The sequence below is a fragment of the Rhododendron vialii genome, chromosome 13a (assembly GCF_030253575.1).
Source record: "Rhododendron vialii isolate Sample 1 chromosome 13a, ASM3025357v1".
Lineage (NCBI taxonomy): Eukaryota > Viridiplantae > Streptophyta > Magnoliopsida > Ericales > Ericaceae > Rhododendron > Rhododendron vialii.
In genome coordinates, this window is record NC_080569.1 from 26,504,766 (window position 1) to 26,521,875 (window position 17,110).

Below are 17,110 nucleotides of genomic sequence, written 5' to 3' on the forward strand. Positions count from 1 at the left end.
TAGCTAAAAATATATTTCGACACATTTAGCACCGGCAAGACCTACGTCACCTTCGACTTCCATCGCTCTGAGGAAACCTACTCCTTCTACGCCTTCGTAGCTGATCCACCTCTGTTCAACAACGGCGAGTCCAGCACCATCATGAACGATTAATTTGAAAAAGAATAACTCAAATCTAGTAAAAAAGTAAGAAAAACAACTAAAAAGATTGGATGAAAAATACTTATAAATCAGACATTTAATTATATCCAATTAACAGATATCCTTGTAATAATTATGTACTAGGGGTGAGCAAAAAATTGTCAAATTGCAAATCCAATCCAAATAGAATGATTTGGTTTTGATTTTTTAATTTTTAAAAACCAATTTTATGATTTTGTCTGGGTTTGGTTTGATTCAAAAAATTCACAATCTATAATTACTGATTTTATTATAAAATCGAATCAATTTGGTCTACTCTTATTTTAAATTGTCCTTATTTTAAACAAATAAAATTTTGGAAAATTAACGGAAATACGAAACCACGGATCCCATCTCTCTCTCTCTCTCCTTCTTAGTATTACACGTCGATACATCACAGAGAGAGAACGAAGAGAGAGAGAGAGAAAGAAGAGCGAGAATCTAGAGAGAGGAAATCCAGAGAACGCGCGAGAGAGAAGAGGTAAAAAAGAAAATGTCTTTCGACACATTCAGCACCGATGAGACCTATGTCGGCTTCGACTCCCAGCGCTCCGAGGATACCTACTCCTTCTACGCCCCCGCCGCCGCCGATCCACCGCCCCCGTTCAACGGCGCCGAGTTTTCCCCCGAGTACGAGGAGGTCGCCGTGGAACACTCCGTCAACAGCCCCGACGCGTTCGGATTCGGGTCGGATCCGAGCCCCGACCCGTACGCCCAGTCCTCGCCGTTCACTTCCTCGATACCTATCTCCAACGGCAACGGCAAGGCGTACGACATCGGGGCGGACGCCGACGGGATCTTCGCCGACGACGGGCCCGTGCTCCCACCTCCAGGGGAAATGTACCCCGAGGAAGGGTTCGCGCTTCGCGAATGGCGGCGGTGAGGCCTTCCTTCATTTTGCTTATCGGTTGATTAACTTGATTTCTTATGTGGATCTGTAGTTTGTTTCTTTTTTTGCATAGATCTGGTGGAGATTTTGATCGTTGCTGTCTTTTGACTTTAATGCTTAGCTGTTTTTGTTGTGATTGACTGATCACTGTTTGGATCTTTAGTTTACGCTGTTGCATTCATTGGTCTTGTTGCAAATGCTTTCACGTATCTTGATCCGACTATGTGTTGGTATAGGATTTAGTAGAAATAAGTTGGAGAAGAATGAAATCATGGAAAAATAAGTGGTTAGATCATAGATGTGTTATATTAGTGATTTAGCAAAAGTTGATGTAAATTGCATTCGTATGATTTAGCTTTTTCTTGTAATTGACTGATCGGTCTGCCTTTTTTGGCTCTTTAGTTCACACTGTTGCATTCATTTGTTGGTATAAAACTCTTACGAATCTTGATCAGACTATATTTTGGTTCATGTAAAGGATTTAGTGGAAATAAGTTTGAGAAGAATGAAATGGAAAATAAACGGTTAGATGTGCTATATTATCATTTAGCTGAAGATGTAAAAGAGGATTTGTCACACATCAATTGGTTTTGGGATTCTTTTGAAGATTTAGGTCCGGGTGTGGGTTTGACCCTTTACCAAGATCTAGATCTAATTGGTACATCGTGCTTCGGAAAATTTTCATTCTAGGTGTATTGGAACCTTTTGGTACTATTATTTTTTAAATATTATTATTCATTTATTATTATTATTATTATTATTATTATTTTGGGGGGGCGGGGGGGGAGAAGGTGCAGTTTGATCTAGCATAATCTTTTGGTCTTTACTAAATACTATAGGATGCCAATTGTGCTTTGCGTATTTTCCTGTAAAATAAACTTCGGAGACAATTGTTGATTTTCTTCAATGCTGTTCTGTAAGGGATGTTGCTGTCTTATTTGTACTAATAGTGAAGATCCAGTAAAGACTTGCTTAAAGTCATTGACTTATAGTAGTTTTAGGCAGTGATGTTTGGGTGCATTGCAGTTAACTAGTCAATGAGTTTCCTTTCAGCTAGTTCTAGCTTCAAAATGGCGATAGACGATAGTTGCATACATGTAATGTTGTGTCTTTTGTTTCTCTTCCATTGGGTATGGTTAGCATTGGGAAACCAAAGGGATCTCAATCTGCATGTTATTGAATATGATGTGAGGATATGAGGAAATGGGACTAGTAGTTGAAGGAGGGAAGACAGTATGGATAAGAGGTTATGATCTCTCGTGACCTCTAGCATTGAGAACTTGCATGGCATTCAGAAAGTTAGCTCAATTATGCAAACTACTGTGAATTTTGTGATAACCTGTTAAGAGAACCTCTGTTGATTTTATTTTTTTATTTTGGTTGCAAATGTATGGGATGCAGACTAATATTGGGTATTCGAATTTGATATAATTAAAGCTTGTCTTTTTGGGGGGTGCTTAAACTTCATCCCGTCTTCCTCCCTTTCAATTGCAATTAAGCAGGGATTCAGAAGCTAGTAAGACCATAACTGTCATTTAAGTAGTGTGGGAATCCAATGCTTTATATACCATATAGCTACAGCCTAGAGCAGGCTATTCAGATCTGACATAATGTTATCATTGTTATGCTCATACAGTTTGCAGTTGTAGACTTCAATGGTAACAATCTTGAAATAGCAACTTCTTAAGTCGAGAATCGCAGAGACATCATGATTTGTACACCTTCAGGTCCAAAAATAATAGAGAGAAAAATATATGTCTATGCAAAAGCGCTCCCTCAGCAGAGAAAAATTGTTCCCCCTAGCTCTCAGTCCAATTCAATAGAAAAATCATTCTTTTCAAAAAAATTCTTTAAGGTTTAGTTTAGAATGACTCTGGGCAAATTTCGGGTTTGAAAAGAACATCAAGTTCCATTTTGATAGGTCGTTAAACTACTTCCGTCTATATGACGGATGATTTAACGAAGAAAATGTGTACATCTCTTGGTATTATGAATGGTTAATTTAGAATACTTTTCTATTTTAAGTGGTAAGCATGAATATTTTTAGGTGCCACCTCCAATTATGTATCCCGGCTCCGCCACTAACAGTCTTGGTAAATCATGCCGAAAAGCTCATACATTATTGTGTTAACGCTAGTATTTCCATGTTTATTGGTGCAGCCTAAATGCTATTCGGCTTGAAGAGAAGGAACAGAAGGAGAAGGAGATGCGATTTCAGATTATTGAGGAAGCTGAAGAGTACAAACGAGGTTTCTATGAGAAAAGACAGCTCAGTATCGAGACTAACAAGACTAGTAACAGAGAGAAAGAAAAGGTAGAATCTCTTCTCTTTACTAGCAATTGGCCCGTTCTACAGTGATGAATTGAAATTCTAATTAAAGACTGCACAAAAAAAAAAAAAAAAAATTAAAAAAAAAAAAATATATATATATATATATATATATATATATATATATATATATATAGCCCAACTTCCCACTTCCCAGGGATCTCTCTCTCAAAATCCCCATTCCCCAACCCCCTCCCCATGTTCTCTCTCCTCTCTCTTAATTTTAAAAAATAAAAAACAATTTTTAGGAAATTAGGATTGGAGACTGGAAGCTCAATACATTTGTATGTAGGATTGATAGATAGATACATGGTAAAATGAACATATGGGTTTTTTTTTTTTCTTTGCCCTGGGGCAGTTATACTTGTCAAATCAAGAGAAGTTCCATAAAGGTGCTGATAAACAATACTGGAAAGCAATAGCAGAGCTCATTCCTCACGAGGTTCCCAATATTGAGAAGAGGAGAGGGAAGAAAGAACAAGAGAAGAAGCCGGGGATTGCAATCATACAAGGCCCTAAGCCTGGCAAACCCACTGATCTTACGAGGATGCGCCATATATTGATTAAGCTGAAGCACACACCCCCTCCTCACATGGTCCCACCCCCACCTCCCCCCGCCAAAGATGGAAAGGATGCTAAATCCGGAAAAGATGCCAAAAATGGGAAGGATGCCAAAGAAGGGAAAAATGGAGCATCAAAACCAGCTGGAGAGGCTCCGGTTGCTCCTGTGAAAGATGCCTCTATCCCCAACGGTGGTGGTGTAGACGCATCGAAAGAAGAAGATTCTGCTGTGACCGGTCCGGAGCCTTCTACTACCTGAGCGAGACTCGCTTACAGCATCATACATTTTTTCCCAACCAACTTTTTATCAGCTTGCTACGTTTTCGAGGTTCTATGTTGTATTGTGGTTGCCATTTCACATTGTACCTTAATTTCTTGTTGCATGACTTTGGCCTTTGAGAGATGTTACATTGTATTTGTGATTTTGGATCTTATTCTGTCACATTCTTTATAACAATACGATTCAGGGACTCTGATTTACTGTCGGATACTCATCTTTTTATGCACTTGTAGCCTCTAGGCGAAATTATAGCGGCTATAAGTTGGAGTGTTGTGATATAGCAAATGGCTGCCAAAATTCTGTTTCTGAAAGGAAGGGGGGGAAAAATGGCTGCTGGAGTCAAGTGCCCAGTATTGGCAAGTTTGGGCTCGTGTCGGCACGCTGGGGTTCGATTTTGGACAGTTTCTGCTGGGAAGTTTCGGATGGAGTAATTTTTGCTTTCACTCCTAGACAAGCTAATAGTGTTGCACACTTGCACATGAGATGGCTGCCTGAGTTTCTATCACTTTATTTCCATGCCGTAATATTTCCATGCCGAAAAGCTCATCCATTTACGGCCCGTTTGGATGGAGGATTTGATTTTGGGTGGATATGTAATGAGGGTGGATTTGAGGGTGGATATGTAACGAGGGGTGATAAGTAATGAGGGTGACCCCACCTCTGAAGAAGGGTGTATTTGTAATGGAGCTGTGCACATAGCACAACGCTAAATTCTGAAGTGATTTTGTGTGTTTTGTTAACACCTCTAATGATATCGAACGAAACTCATTTTTTACAGAGACCTTAAACGACATATTTTGAACAAAATAAGCTGCTCCGATCATCTTTGCGCAACCCGAGGCGGGAGAAAAAAGCCGCTGTGCACGAATCATTTCTGTTTGTAATGAGGTGTTTGGATGATTTTTTGAGAAGGAGATTTGGAGGGTGGATATAATGAGATTAGATGTCAAATGACTGAATCACCCTCCTTGATTTTGTAATGCTTCAAATTGGTTTATTTTTTGAAAGGATAATTGGTTTATTTCATTAATTAGAAAAAAATTAGTATTTACCATTAATTTGAGGATAAAATAAATTTATTTTTAATTTATAAATGTTTAAACCATATATTTAATAAACAATTACTATTATTTTCCAAGAAGAAAACGCAATAGGAAAGAGGAAAAAAAAAAAAAACCAAAGCTGTTCATATGTGTATATTAGTACAGTATCAGTATATGTATATTTACATATACATATACCCACACAGATCCACTTCCAAAAAACCCACGGGCGCATCCACCACCGCCTCCCCCTCTCCCCCCAACCACCTCCTCAGCCTCCACTCCGACAATCGGCGACCTCCTTCTTCTCTGACGATCGGCGACCTCCTCCTCCGACGATCGGAATCCTCCTTCTTCTCCGACGCCGACGATCTCTGTGAGGTATCACTCCTTCTCCTCTATCTTCTTCGGTTTGGTTTCTGCGCTCCACAAACGCGTGATGACAAAAAAAGGGGTGAAATGGTCATTACACAGCCCCGCATAACTAACGACAGGGGCACCCCGTCGTTCGCTAATCCGGCCACAGGTGGATTTGTAGTCCGAAGTCCCCAAATCAGGGGGCAAATCGGGGTGGGTTTTTTCGTTCCCAAAGACCGGAGAAGAGAAGAGCCTGAACTTTATCTCCAGCCGCATCACAAATCCGGGGCCATATCCACCAGCCAAACAGGCTGTAAATGTATTAATTAATGCCAGTATTTCCATCTTTATTGGACAACATCAAGTGATATCCTTGTAAATGTCTTTTTATCATTTGTTTGAATTTTTATTAGATTCGTGTTTGTTTTTTAAATTAATCATTCATCTTGTTGGCCGAAATATAAAAATATCACATCATGACCAAAACTATTTAGAAAGTTCACTAAAATAAAAAAAATACACAAAATTTTCATATTTTGATGTTTTTGGGTTGTTTAATCAGACATTTTTCAATGTCTTGTTTTATCATGGGTGCTTTTTTTCAACTTTTGTCGTGCTTCTTTTGTTATTCCAAATCGAACCTATTATCCGTTTCGCTTTCTCAAATAAATACTTAAAAAAAAATAATGACTTATTTTCAAGCTTAAAACATAATGGACTTATAAAAAGAATTTTTAATTTTTTTTTTAGAGTTTGATAAATCTTATCGAAATCTATCAAACAAGATTCATATTGCATATTTTTTAATTTCAATATGCCTACTATTTTTAAGTTTGAAAATTGCAAATAAGTACTTATTTTCTAGGGACCAAAAGCGGAACGGGGTTAGTTCTTAATTTTTTTAGATAAAAGCTAAATAAAATTAGTAGACATTAATAAGTGAGAATGTTTTTATAAGAAACTGGGTGAAGCCTCAGGGTTGTGTTTTACTAGTATAACTTATCAAAAGAAATGGAAAATAATAGTAGAAAATTATACAAATTCCCATTTTCCATCGATTTACAGACGCTGTAGCAGCCACCGCCGACTTCTCCAGTTCTCCTCCGCCGCTCTCCACCACCTCGTAAGAACCTCTCTCCTTCCTACTTCTTCATTCTTTTTTTTTTTTTGAAATGATCCTACTTCTTCATTCTCATCTCCTCTACAAACATGCCTAACTTTTCTGTGTAAACAATTGCGTTTTTCTGAATGTGTTTTTTTTTTTGGTTTTGTTTGTGTGCTATGTTCATGACGAGTTTTTAAAGGATTTGATGGGGCCTTTTTAGGGATGAAGATGGCTGATTACTTCTGTTTTACAGAGTTTTGGGTCAATTGGGAGCCCTAATTAGTGGTGCTGGTGTGTCTATTGGGTTGTGTATTGAACTTTTTTAATTCCTCCTGTATCCAATTCCGGTTCGTAAGAAAGAGAAACGTTGAAAAAAAAAAAATCTCTTCCTTTGGACAGATGGCGTTTCGAGGACGGGGGCGTGGTCGTGGCGGCGGCTTCCGTTTTGCTACGCAAGAGAAGTTCGAACTCTTTCCGGTAATTGAATCTCTCGGGTTTTTTTTTTTTTATAACTCTCCTCTAATCCAATCTCTCGATTTTCTTATAGGTCACTTTTTTTTTTTTTCCTTCCCATTTATCTCCTCCTCGATTTTTGTTTCACTCGCCATGCAGTATTACGGGTTTGTTTGGAACTTAGAAAAGTAAAATAAAAGAAAAAGAAGGGAAAATTCTTGCAAACTTATTTAAGTATTGAGCACACTAAAATTTTCCTTCCGCTTTTCTCCCACTTTCATTCTATTGATTTTCTGTTCTCTACTCTCACTTTCTCCAAGTTCCATACACAGTGTAAATTCATTACCATTTGAATTGATATGTGAAAATGAAGTTGGAAGACCGATTTGTGGCTGGATCGGTGTAATGGAACTGTGCTTGAGTAGGACTTTGTATTACTGAGAGTCCATCTAAAGAAGAGTTCTTGCAACCCTGGCCAACTCCCTCAAATGCCCAAGTTAGCAAAGCTCTGATAAGGAAGAGCAGGGCCTGAGTCGTACAGTTTTGGGGCCAAAAGTGAAGTCCCAATATGGGAGTTTAAACATAAAACATCTTTGATCCGAAATTCAAAATGTTAATATCAATGTGCAAAATTCACAACAAAAGGGTACAATTGAATGAGTCTTATTTTTATAGACAAACCAAGAAAGTATGATTGCGAGATTTATTTCTTTCACAATAGGGTCTTCTGTTGACCAGATTGCAAAAATATTGATGAAGCTGTAATAGCTCGCTCTCGACCTTTTTTTTTTTTTGATAAGTAGATTGAATCAATTGCAATACCGTATCCTTAGGCATTGCATTTTGTGTTTTCAAATATAAGATTACGAACTTGTACTAATTGAGTTTATTTATGGTACAACTTTAAACGGACAAAGTTAATACCTTATTCATTTTTTATTTTTTTTGTCGTCCAGACAAAATTGCGACTGTAGACAAATAACAATGTGAGAGATTGGACAATCTTTCTCTTCTTAGAGTCTGGATGAAAGAAACTAGCAATGTGATGCTGTTAAATCTAGTGAGAATGTGATTTGAAACCTTGAATCTGGGGCAGAAAAGTAAAAGCAGTGACCACATGCCTTACTTTCTACCACACAATTTACTTTGTGGAGTGTTATATATTCGTCTGTTACTACGATTATATTTTGGGGGGGCCATTTTTTTGTCAAAAACTTGTGGACCCAAAGAGGTGGCTTCCCGGGCTCCTCCCCACTCCAGGGCACAATAAAGAAAGGTATGGACTTGGGTTTTGTGTGGCTGCGAGTGCGTACTCGCGAAGAAGATGAGTACTTTTTGTCTTAGGCATTTCGTGGGCCTCTAATCTCATGTGAAGGTAAGTAGGTAACCACCTCGCGCGCCCTCGTCCCAAATTGGAAATTCTGTGTGAGATCCCATTTTGTCAGGATGGGTTCACGTATTGTCATCACTCTTTGGCCAAAGTCATCTCTCAATTAACTCTGGCTTTCCACATCATCCAGTCTTCTTATGCGACATTTAACTCCGGTTCAACCAGGTGGGTTGGGTGTAATTCAGCCTGACCTGTGATCACAAACATTTCCAAGACAGATACATACCTTGGGTTCTTAGCCTCGGGATCCACCATGGGCTGAGTGCTATTATCCTAAACTTGGGGTTATATCTGTTGTTTGCTCACCACCCCCATTCTTGAGTAGGCCGGTGGTGTTCAACCTAGTTGAGCTCACCCGTGTCACATCTCCTTGCTGTCCGGGCCGAGCTTTTGCAGTAACTGGCCCGTACCACAAGGGCCATTGGGGAACTTAAAGATGTACCTTAGTTTTGCTAGCCTTCTGGCCCGCTAGGTTGAATGGTGAATTAGCCCACTTCAGTAGGTATGGTGCTTATGTTTTGCCTTACGAACAATCAGTTTTTAGGAGTGTTTTTGGAAATTGTATTTATCAGTGCCACCTTGAAATGTAGACCGTTACGTTCATCTCACTGCCTCAATGGACTGTTTTTCTGGCCTATCTTCTCCTGCAGGACTATAGCAAATACCTGACTCTTGTATTACATTTTTTTTTACAACGAAAATGGTATATTAAAAAGAGCATCGAGGAGATGCATCCGATGTACAAAGACTATAAACTAGAGGAAATTAAGCACGAGATGCCGGCTGACGTACGGAAGCCTAACTTATTCCATATGGTAGAAAAGGTAAAGTGATGAAGTACAGTGTGGTTCTCGCTTATAGCAATTCCGAAAAGAAAGGGAAATTTTCTTAGAAGTCTCCCTTTTGCCTCTAAAACACCACAAGATTGTTGGTTTAAGTTAAAGATGATTGGGTGTCTAATTGGCTACTTAGTATAAGATTTCTTTAACCAATCAAAGGAGTTGTTGGTTTGTTGTTCTTGTTGATGTGTATGTTTGTACCCTCAAATAAAGTTGTTGTGTAAATTACTTCTTTGAGCAATTGCAGAAACTTGATGAACCCCCTGATGCTCGAGGTGTGAAAGAAGAAGTTGCCTTAGTCCGTTGGAGTTATAGATTGCAAAGTTTTTGGAATTCCTCTCCTTATTATCTCAAAGTTGTTGGCCCAGAAAGTAAGCATTCAGTGTTTTTAAATTTCTCACACATCTCTCATTCAAATAGAAAACATGAACACAGACAAAAACCGGAAAAGTACTTCGCTTTAGGAATGAGATACATTTCTTGATACATTGGAATCACAGTTAGTTACTTATATTTTGGTTCTAGTAGTTTAGGGATGACTTGATGGGGCTTTTGGGGTATTTGTTTATTGATAAGGGTCAATCTTGAGCGTAATGGGCTCCTGCTCAGAGGAAATTTGTGAAAGTTGCTTGCAAAAATTTGAGACCTTGATTTTGGTAGTATGCATAGAATGTGAATTCGAGTAACATGGAACAATTTGTGGAGAAGGATGAGCTTTTTAAAGCTGTTAAAACACTTTTTGTTTTTGGGTTTAAATGTGGGTGGTTAGTGAAGATGATACTTGTGTGTTTCAAAAGCAAAACTTGTGTTTGGGTGTTTCATTAGTTGACATTGCATAACCACTTCACGTAAAAGAAAAATACAAGTTTTGAATTTTTTTTGAAGTATAATATTTTATTTTTCTAGTAGTTGCCTGGAAGCTGCTGATAATAACTTACCAGCGTGCTTCCTCTTTCCGAGATGAATATCATCAACTGGACCAGTTAGTTTTCTCCCCACTAATGCACTTCGTAAGAACTTACGTGTCGTTGTGGCAGTTGTGATTTGTGCATCAATTTTTACATACTCACCATTCTCACAGATTTTATACCTGCCATACGTGGTCTTGATGTACAAAGAGTACATGAGGAAACGACTTCCTCGTCCTCCACTTCTTTCTATATATTAATGTTGCTCAGGCATATATGTGTGTATAGCTAACCATTGCTTCCCTTTTTACCATCCTATACATCTTTTCTTCTTACTTCTACTGAAAAGGAATCAAGTAAGGCAAAGGTAACATTTATGCAGGGTTTTGAGTTTCTAATCAAGACAGCTCTATTTGACTCAATTCATTAGTTTATCGAGTCGAGCTTGAATTCCGACTCATTTGGTAAGGCCTTTTGGCTCATCCAATTACTTTTGCAGTTGTTTGAGTTAACTGTGGATGCCTCTCTTTTGCATGACATAGGTTTTGTGTTATATTCTGTTTTCGAGTTAACTGCTTGCGCCACTGTTTGCATCGGTTCAGTCTTATGGCCGAAATGATTTTAAGATGTTTAGCTCGTAATTCTATTTGATTTCAGTATGAAGCTCTTATTTAGTTCGTGATTGTGTGGTCACAGAAGATGAAAGCATAGAATTAATGAGGTGCTTTGACATGGGCAAGCAAAAGACTGAACAGAAGGTTGAACTTGCAGACTTCATGAAGTGTAGTGTCGAATATATTCCTGCAGAACTAGCTGCGGAACTAACTGGTAGCCCCTTGTCCCTAGAATGGTGAACTAGTAAGAATGATTGAGTATTTAAGATCTGTTGCTGTCTCGTCTCTTGAAACACTGATGGACAATGTTTTGTGATGCACTGAATTTCAGACAGAAAACCAGGGCAGGTCCGCCGAAGGAAAGTGCGATGGACTCAAGAGTCAGGTTTGACAAGAACACAATTCCTTTGTGACGTACTTTTTGTGTTTTTAATGATTTTGATTGCTAGTAGTTTTACCTGGGTCAAGCTTGCCTTGTTCCCAAGAAAATGTTTGTCGTCTCCATGGGTGGAGATTTGACAGTTTGAAAGCGGTTGTATTTGGTTATTTGTGTTTCTTGTGCTGAGAATTCATTGTTGTTGGAGATTGGTTCCTGAAATGTGGAACTCTTTTCACGATTTTGTTCAAAACTTTCAAGTGCAAGCAACATATTAGGATATCATTTCCTTGTTTTTCATTTCGATTATGTGGTAGCTTCTGCTGTATCTGTACCAATGCCAACCTTATCTCATCTTTCCCTTGGATATGAGTACATGGCTAGGTGGATCTGTGCATTTAGGTGTACTTTTTTTTATCCTTTACAAGCAAGCCATGTCACCCTTGAAGAACAAATAAATAGGGCATGAAGCTAAGGTAATCAACCACATTATACTGCTCTTCAACAAAGGTTTCTGTATGAGGAATGTCGTGCTAGGGAAGTTAAATGCCAGGACTTCCCGGCTCTCTGAGGCTATATGACCTTTCATTTTATTTATCTTCTCATGTCGTATTGATGGTCAATGGACGGACCTCTTCAAAGTTATACTCCCTCCGTGCCAAAATGAGGGACCTTTTTGAGAAAGCGCGTCATTTTCAATTGCTTATATCTTTCAATGTGAGTGTTAAAAAATATGCAATATGGATCTTGTTTGATAGATTTTAATTAGTTCTATTAAACAAAGTTTTCAAAATAACATAAAACTTCATAAATCGGAAGATATAAGCATTTTAAAATGACACGGAATCCCAAAAAGGTCAATCATTTTGGAACGGCGGGAGTATGACTTTATTACAATTAAAATCTATTCTCTATTTATGGGTGAAGGTCACTGATTCTATGTATACCCTGAGATTTTTTTTTTCCTTTCGAATGTTTTTGTAAAACGTTAATGGTACTAATTTTTTCTTTTTTTTTTTTGGTACTTCGGAATTTTGATGGTACTAATTATTTGTCAAACTGATTAAGATGTTTGTGTGACAGACCTTCAGAAATTAGATCTTTTTGAGAAGCAAGAACAAAAGTCTCAGGTAAATGATATCTAGCTGCATTACTCTTCTTCCAATTCTAAGATCTCATTTAAGCAGAAATTTAATTGAACTACTTTATGCTCTTTCTATTTAGTAACCTCCTTTTTTGTGGGTTGGTTCCTGATTTTTGCTTGGATTTTCCTCATTCCAAACAATTGTTATTTCTGTGTTAAATCAAAATGCTTAGGGCCAAGATGAGAAAGCTGTAAAAGGAAAAAAAGAGGATGAAAATGAGGAAGAAGATGACGAAAAAATTGAAGATGAGGAAGAAGAGATCAGCGACGGTGATTATAATCAGGTTTTTCCATAACCTTGTTAAGATACCCCGTACTTGGATTAACTTTTTAGTCAAGTTATTGTCTCTTGCCTTTGCTCTTACCTTGTGCTTCCCCAAACCCTTATTTTACTTTTTCCTAAATTGAGTTAGCTTAACTTGATGAAGACATGTGATTTTATACGATAGGAGTATGAACTTGTGTGGAAGTTTGAATTTTAAGAAATTGCTAGCTTCTGTAGCATCTGAAGCTTCAGCATAGTCGTTGACTGAAATAACCAGTGTAGATGGTGGCTCTAGAAATACGCATATTTATGCAAGTTTTGCTAACCTTCACAGCTAAAAATGTATGGAATGTCATGAAGTAAAGATAATGAATCAGGATTCTATAACTTGTAAATGGTCGTCAGGATTCCATTATGTGTTGATGGTCATTTCAGGGAAGAAGGACGTACCAATAAAGAGTTCCTTGGCACAAGTGTTGTTTGGATTGGTCATGTTTTCTCTGTAGCTGAAAATTCTAGACATTGGGGCATGGCTTTCTTTTGTACTCAAATGATCTACAAATGCCAAGTTCCCACAATGGGTGCTGGAAATGCCAAGTGTCGTGATATCTTTCCGCCTTGGAACACCTTCCATGTCTTGCATATATCCTACCAACAGAATGAGACAGATGTGGAAGGAGATTCCCAACCCAACTCTCCATTCCTGCCATCCGAAAAGAGCGAGAAGTATAACTGTGGCTTCTTTAAATCCCCTCTCTTTCCAAGTTTGTATGCTAGCCTGGACTTGACACTCTTCTCACCACAACTTAGTTTTTCCTTCTCACCTTTGAAGTTTTGACGTGGTGGGTGTCACACACGTCGGGGACACTGATACACTAGGGACATGGTTGGACATGTATGGGAATGCCAGATGGTGTGTTGATTCAACTTTTGTGACTTCATTCTGGGACACCTGTCTCAAGGCCGTGGTCAGCCATAATTTTCCTCATATAAAAATTGTAAATGTAAGAGGTGAAAATAAAAAATTCCAACGACATGAAATCCTTGTTTAATTAATAATGTTTATATGGGAAAAGGTATCTTATGTAGTACTCCCTCCGTTCCATATTGCTTGTCATGTACGGGGAACCCAACTTTTCAAGAGAACATGCAATTAATGCATGTCTCCTTAAAAAGTTTGGTAAGATTTCCATTGTGGAAGTTTATGCACTTTTTAGTTTGACTTTTCAAAGAGGATCATTCATTGTGGGACATCCCAAAATAGAATATAGGACAAGCATTGTGTGATCATCACTGTGATGGATGGAGTATTAGTTTTGGTTGTTTCTGGATACTGTATTGATTGGAATAACTTGGGTTGGAATTAGTCAAGGTTGGTCCTGTTTTGACCATTTGCACTATTGAACCGAGCATTTTGGTTTGTGCTAACCAAAACCGGACCAGAACTCAAGTGGACCGGTCCAGCTCGGGATGATAAGTTTGTGTTGCACTAAGGTTCTGTACTCCAGTACGTACCCTATTTACCCTCACAAAACTTAACTATGCACACATCTTTTTAACAAGATTTTCTGTACTACAACTAATAGTGACTTGTTTTTAACTCCGTATTCGATAAGCATAGTGACTTGTTCTTTGGACAATCTTGCAGAATGAGGATTTTGATGACGATGAAGATGACTTTAACATGGATGATGACAATGATGGTATGTACTTTATCATCACCAGCACTTTCTTACTTGCAATTCATTTGCACTGGTACTTGGAAGAAAAAGAATGCCAACTTCTGTTCCTATTAATTTCACATTCTCTTAGTTATTTGTTTCCTACCTTCCCGGTTATGAATGCTTCATATTTGTAATGTTCCAGATGAAGGCACATATTGAAACACCAAGATGGGTATGAGGAAGCAAAGTTTTCGGGACTATCTTCTGTGAGCTTACCGCAGGTTATTGTCCTTGGTAAATAGCAATCCTTAAGATCAAAAGACTGCTTTGTTAGTGGTTTTGCTGATTCGGCTTATAGCATCAAGTGTCTCTTATTAGAAAGTAGGAAAAGTTATCCTAATAGGGTAAAGTTGCACGGTACCAATAGTGCTGGCATTATAGGCTATAATTTAATTTCTCTTTTTATGGGATATCCTTTTGAATAATTCTGTACGAGAAATCATTAGAAGATTCCCCCTTCCTCCGTCTTTCCTCGTTTTTATTCAACTCAAAGCATCAGATTGAAAATAACAAGAGAGATTGTAACGATTCCTCTTTGCGTGATGTGGTTTATTTGGTGACAAAGGAATTTTAGGTGTTTTGAGGGGGTAGAAAAGCCCATGTTTAGATTATAAAGTTTTTTGGTGAATAGTTTGTATAGTTGGGACAAGAGAGATTGTAATCCATCTCTTGACCAATTTTTAGACTGGTTTGAGCTTTTCCACTCTTTGGGGAGTGTTTAGAGCCTTTTTTGTCTTGTGGCATCTTTTTGTATTTGGGTGACAATCCCTTTATATATATAATTATCTACTTATCAAAAAAAAAAAGAAGTCCCATCCATGGCTTGGGCAGAGCTCTGCTTTCATAGTTTCTTTGTTGCAAACAGTTGAAAATTGACAAAAGGGACCAACGAATGAATCCCTTTTACGAGCTTTTGACAAACCATTAACGAAAGTGCTCAACCAGTTTGCAAGGTGGCTGTGGTTGAAGCAAAGTTCAGACGGTGGATTTGAAGGAGCAAGTAGGTTTGGAGTTTTGTGTTAAGACGAGGGTGTTTTAGAACTAAAGTAGTACATTTCAGACAGACAGACAGACAGACAGTTAAAACCTACTCAAATCAGCTACCTGAGTGAGACTCGATTACAGCATCATACTTTTTTTTGCCAACCAATTTTATATCAGCTTGCTACATTTTCGATGGTTCTGTGTTGTATTGTGGTTGCCATTTCACATTGTACCTTATTTTGTTGTTGCATGACTTTGGCCTTTGAGAAATGTTACGTTGTATTTGTGATTTTGGATCTTATTCTGTCACATTCTTTATAAAAATACGATCCAGGGACTATGATTTACTGTCGGATACTTCTCTTTTTATGCACTTGTAACCTATAGGCGAAATGATTGCGGCTAAGTTGGAATGTTGTGCTATAGCCAGTGGCTGCCAAAATTCTGTTTTTGAAAGGAAGGGGGGAAAAATGGCCGCTGGAGTTGAGTACGTAGCGTTGGTAAGTTTGGGCTCATGTGTTTTTTGTTTTCCTTGTTTGATTTTTCAAATTTCTTGTGGTTTTATCTATTTCACACGTTTAACTACGAAAAAAGAAAAGGGTTTGCAAAAGTTGAAAGATAAATTAAATATCAAGTCATAAAAACAAAGGGAAAGAGAGGATTTGAACCCTCGGTACAAATAATTTGTACAACGGATTAGCAATTTGCCGCTTTAGTCCACTCAACCATCTCTCCCAATTGAACAAAAAAAAGAGATAATTAATGTATTACATTATCAGCCATCTCTCCCAATTGACAAAAAAAGAAGAAGATAATTATTGTATTACATTACACGGAAAGTAAGGATTCAAAAAATTCGGATGAGGATTTGCATGCGGATGTATGAGTTTCGATTTTGGACAGTTTCTGCTGGGAAGTTTCGGATGTAATTTTTGCTTTCACTTCCAGCCAAGCTAATAGTGTCGCACATGAGATGGCAGCCTGTGTCCAATTGAACAAATTTTCTTTCTCTTTCCAATGATTTTTGGTTGCTTCTCCCTGCTTGTAAACACGGATCAATCCGACCGTGATTGTGGTTCAGCTTTTAGGATTGATCACTCTCTCGGATCAAGATGTGTCGTGAAGGTTGTAACTTATGTTAAGTAACCAACCCTCCCAAAAGCTTAAGCTGGTAGGAGATGAGTCCAACTGTAAAGACCCGATTTTTTTTTAAAACAAAAACATAAGTTTTGTTTTGTTAATATTATTTTGCTAGAAAAATTATTGATGTCGTCACACAAAATTTTATTCCATAATCGATTGTGCGCGCATGTGTGTCCGATGTGTATATTCCTTATTGTGTGAAAGTGTTTATACTGGATCGTTTTACCCTTCCACATTTCATACTTTTGGCTGAGTAGAAAAAAAAAAAGAAAAAGAGGAGAACAAAATAAAATTTCCTCAACTTCCTCCGATCAAAATTCGACAGCAGATAATCTCTTACTCATTGGTTACTCTACTTCTTCAATTCACCTCCAGGTAAACTTCCTTCTTATTTCCTCCCTTTTCTTCTTTTGTTCCCAGCACACACATGCACGCACTCGGCACAGACACAGAGAGAGAGAGAGAGGGGTCAGCCGCCAGTACCTCTCACCGCCCCTCACCACCGGAGCCCCACACTGCCGAGCAT

The 17,110-nt window shown here is 38.1% G+C and overlaps 2 protein-coding genes and 1 long non-coding RNA gene across 5 annotated transcripts; 2 read left to right on the forward strand and 1 right to left on the reverse strand.

Annotated features, from left to right (window-relative positions):
• The first annotated feature begins 563 nt into the window (after positions 1 to 563).
• Positions 564 to 15,793, forward strand: LOC131312798 (clathrin light chain 2-like). The gene is made up of 4 exons (XM_058340778.1): positions 564 to 1,059; positions 3,230 to 3,383; positions 3,757 to 4,214; positions 15,562 to 15,793. Exons 1-4 carry the CDS (start codon positions 674 to 676, stop codon positions 15,563 to 15,565), a joined length of 1,002 nt encoding a protein of 333 aa, XP_058196761.1. The 5' UTR covers positions 564 to 673; the 3' UTR covers positions 15,566 to 15,793.
• LOC131312801 (uncharacterized) lies at positions 4,045 to 16,996 on the reverse strand. The gene is made up of 3 exons (XR_009195986.1): positions 16,213 to 16,996; positions 15,562 to 16,161; positions 4,045 to 4,214 (listed from the first exon to the last, which is right to left on the reverse strand). It is a non-coding gene; the product is annotated as an uncharacterized LOC131312801 (long non-coding RNA).
• Positions 6,322 to 14,985, forward strand: LOC131312800 (uncharacterized). Of its 3 annotated transcripts, none has more exons than XM_058340779.1 (9): positions 6,322 to 6,762; positions 7,144 to 7,221; positions 9,674 to 9,797; positions 11,031 to 11,162; positions 11,280 to 11,333; positions 12,408 to 12,454; positions 12,642 to 12,752; positions 14,382 to 14,436; positions 14,600 to 14,985. In XM_058340779.1, the coding sequence occupies exons 2-9, from the start codon at positions 7,144 to 7,146 to the stop codon at positions 14,614 to 14,616; spliced, it is 618 nt and encodes a 205-aa protein (XP_058196762.1). In that variant the 5' UTR covers positions 6,322 to 6,762; the 3' UTR covers positions 14,617 to 14,985. The 3 variants fall into 3 exon arrangements, with proteins under 3 accessions (XP_058196762.1, XP_058196764.1, XP_058196763.1); XM_058340781.1 differs by having other exon boundaries at positions 11,034 to 11,162; XM_058340780.1 differs by lacking the exon at positions 6,322 to 6,762 and adding an exon at positions 6,949 to 7,035.
• Positions 16,997 to 17,110: the final 114 nt, after the last annotated feature.

What these genes read in the sequence shown, in the direction of transcription:
- LOC131312798 (XM_058340778.1), top strand. Translation starts at nt 674, where the DNA reads ATGTCTTTCGACACATTCAGCACCGATGAGACCTATGTCGGCTTCGAC. An exon ending in GCGCTTCGCGAATGGCGGCG is followed by an intron (nt 1,060 to 3,229) that starts GTGAGGCCTTCC and finishes TTATTGGTGCAG; the next exon opens with CCTAAATGCTATTCGGCTTG. An exon ending in GTAACAGAGAGAAAGAAAAG is followed by an intron (nt 3,384 to 3,756) that starts GTAGAATCTCTT and finishes GCCCTGGGGCAG; the next exon opens with TTATACTTGTCAAATCAAGA.
- LOC131312800 (XM_058340779.1), top strand. Translation starts at nt 7,144, where the DNA reads ATGGCGTTTCGAGGACGGGGGCGTGGTCGTGGCGGCGGCTTCCGTTTT. An exon ending in CAAAGTTGTTGGCCCAGAAA is followed by an intron (nt 9,798 to 11,030) that starts GTAAGCATTCAG and finishes GTGTGGTCACAG; the next exon opens with AAGATGAAAGCATAGAATTA. An exon ending in AGCAAGAACAAAAGTCTCAG is followed by an intron (nt 12,455 to 12,641) that starts GTAAATGATATC and finishes CAAAATGCTTAG; the next exon opens with GGCCAAGATGAGAAAGCTGT.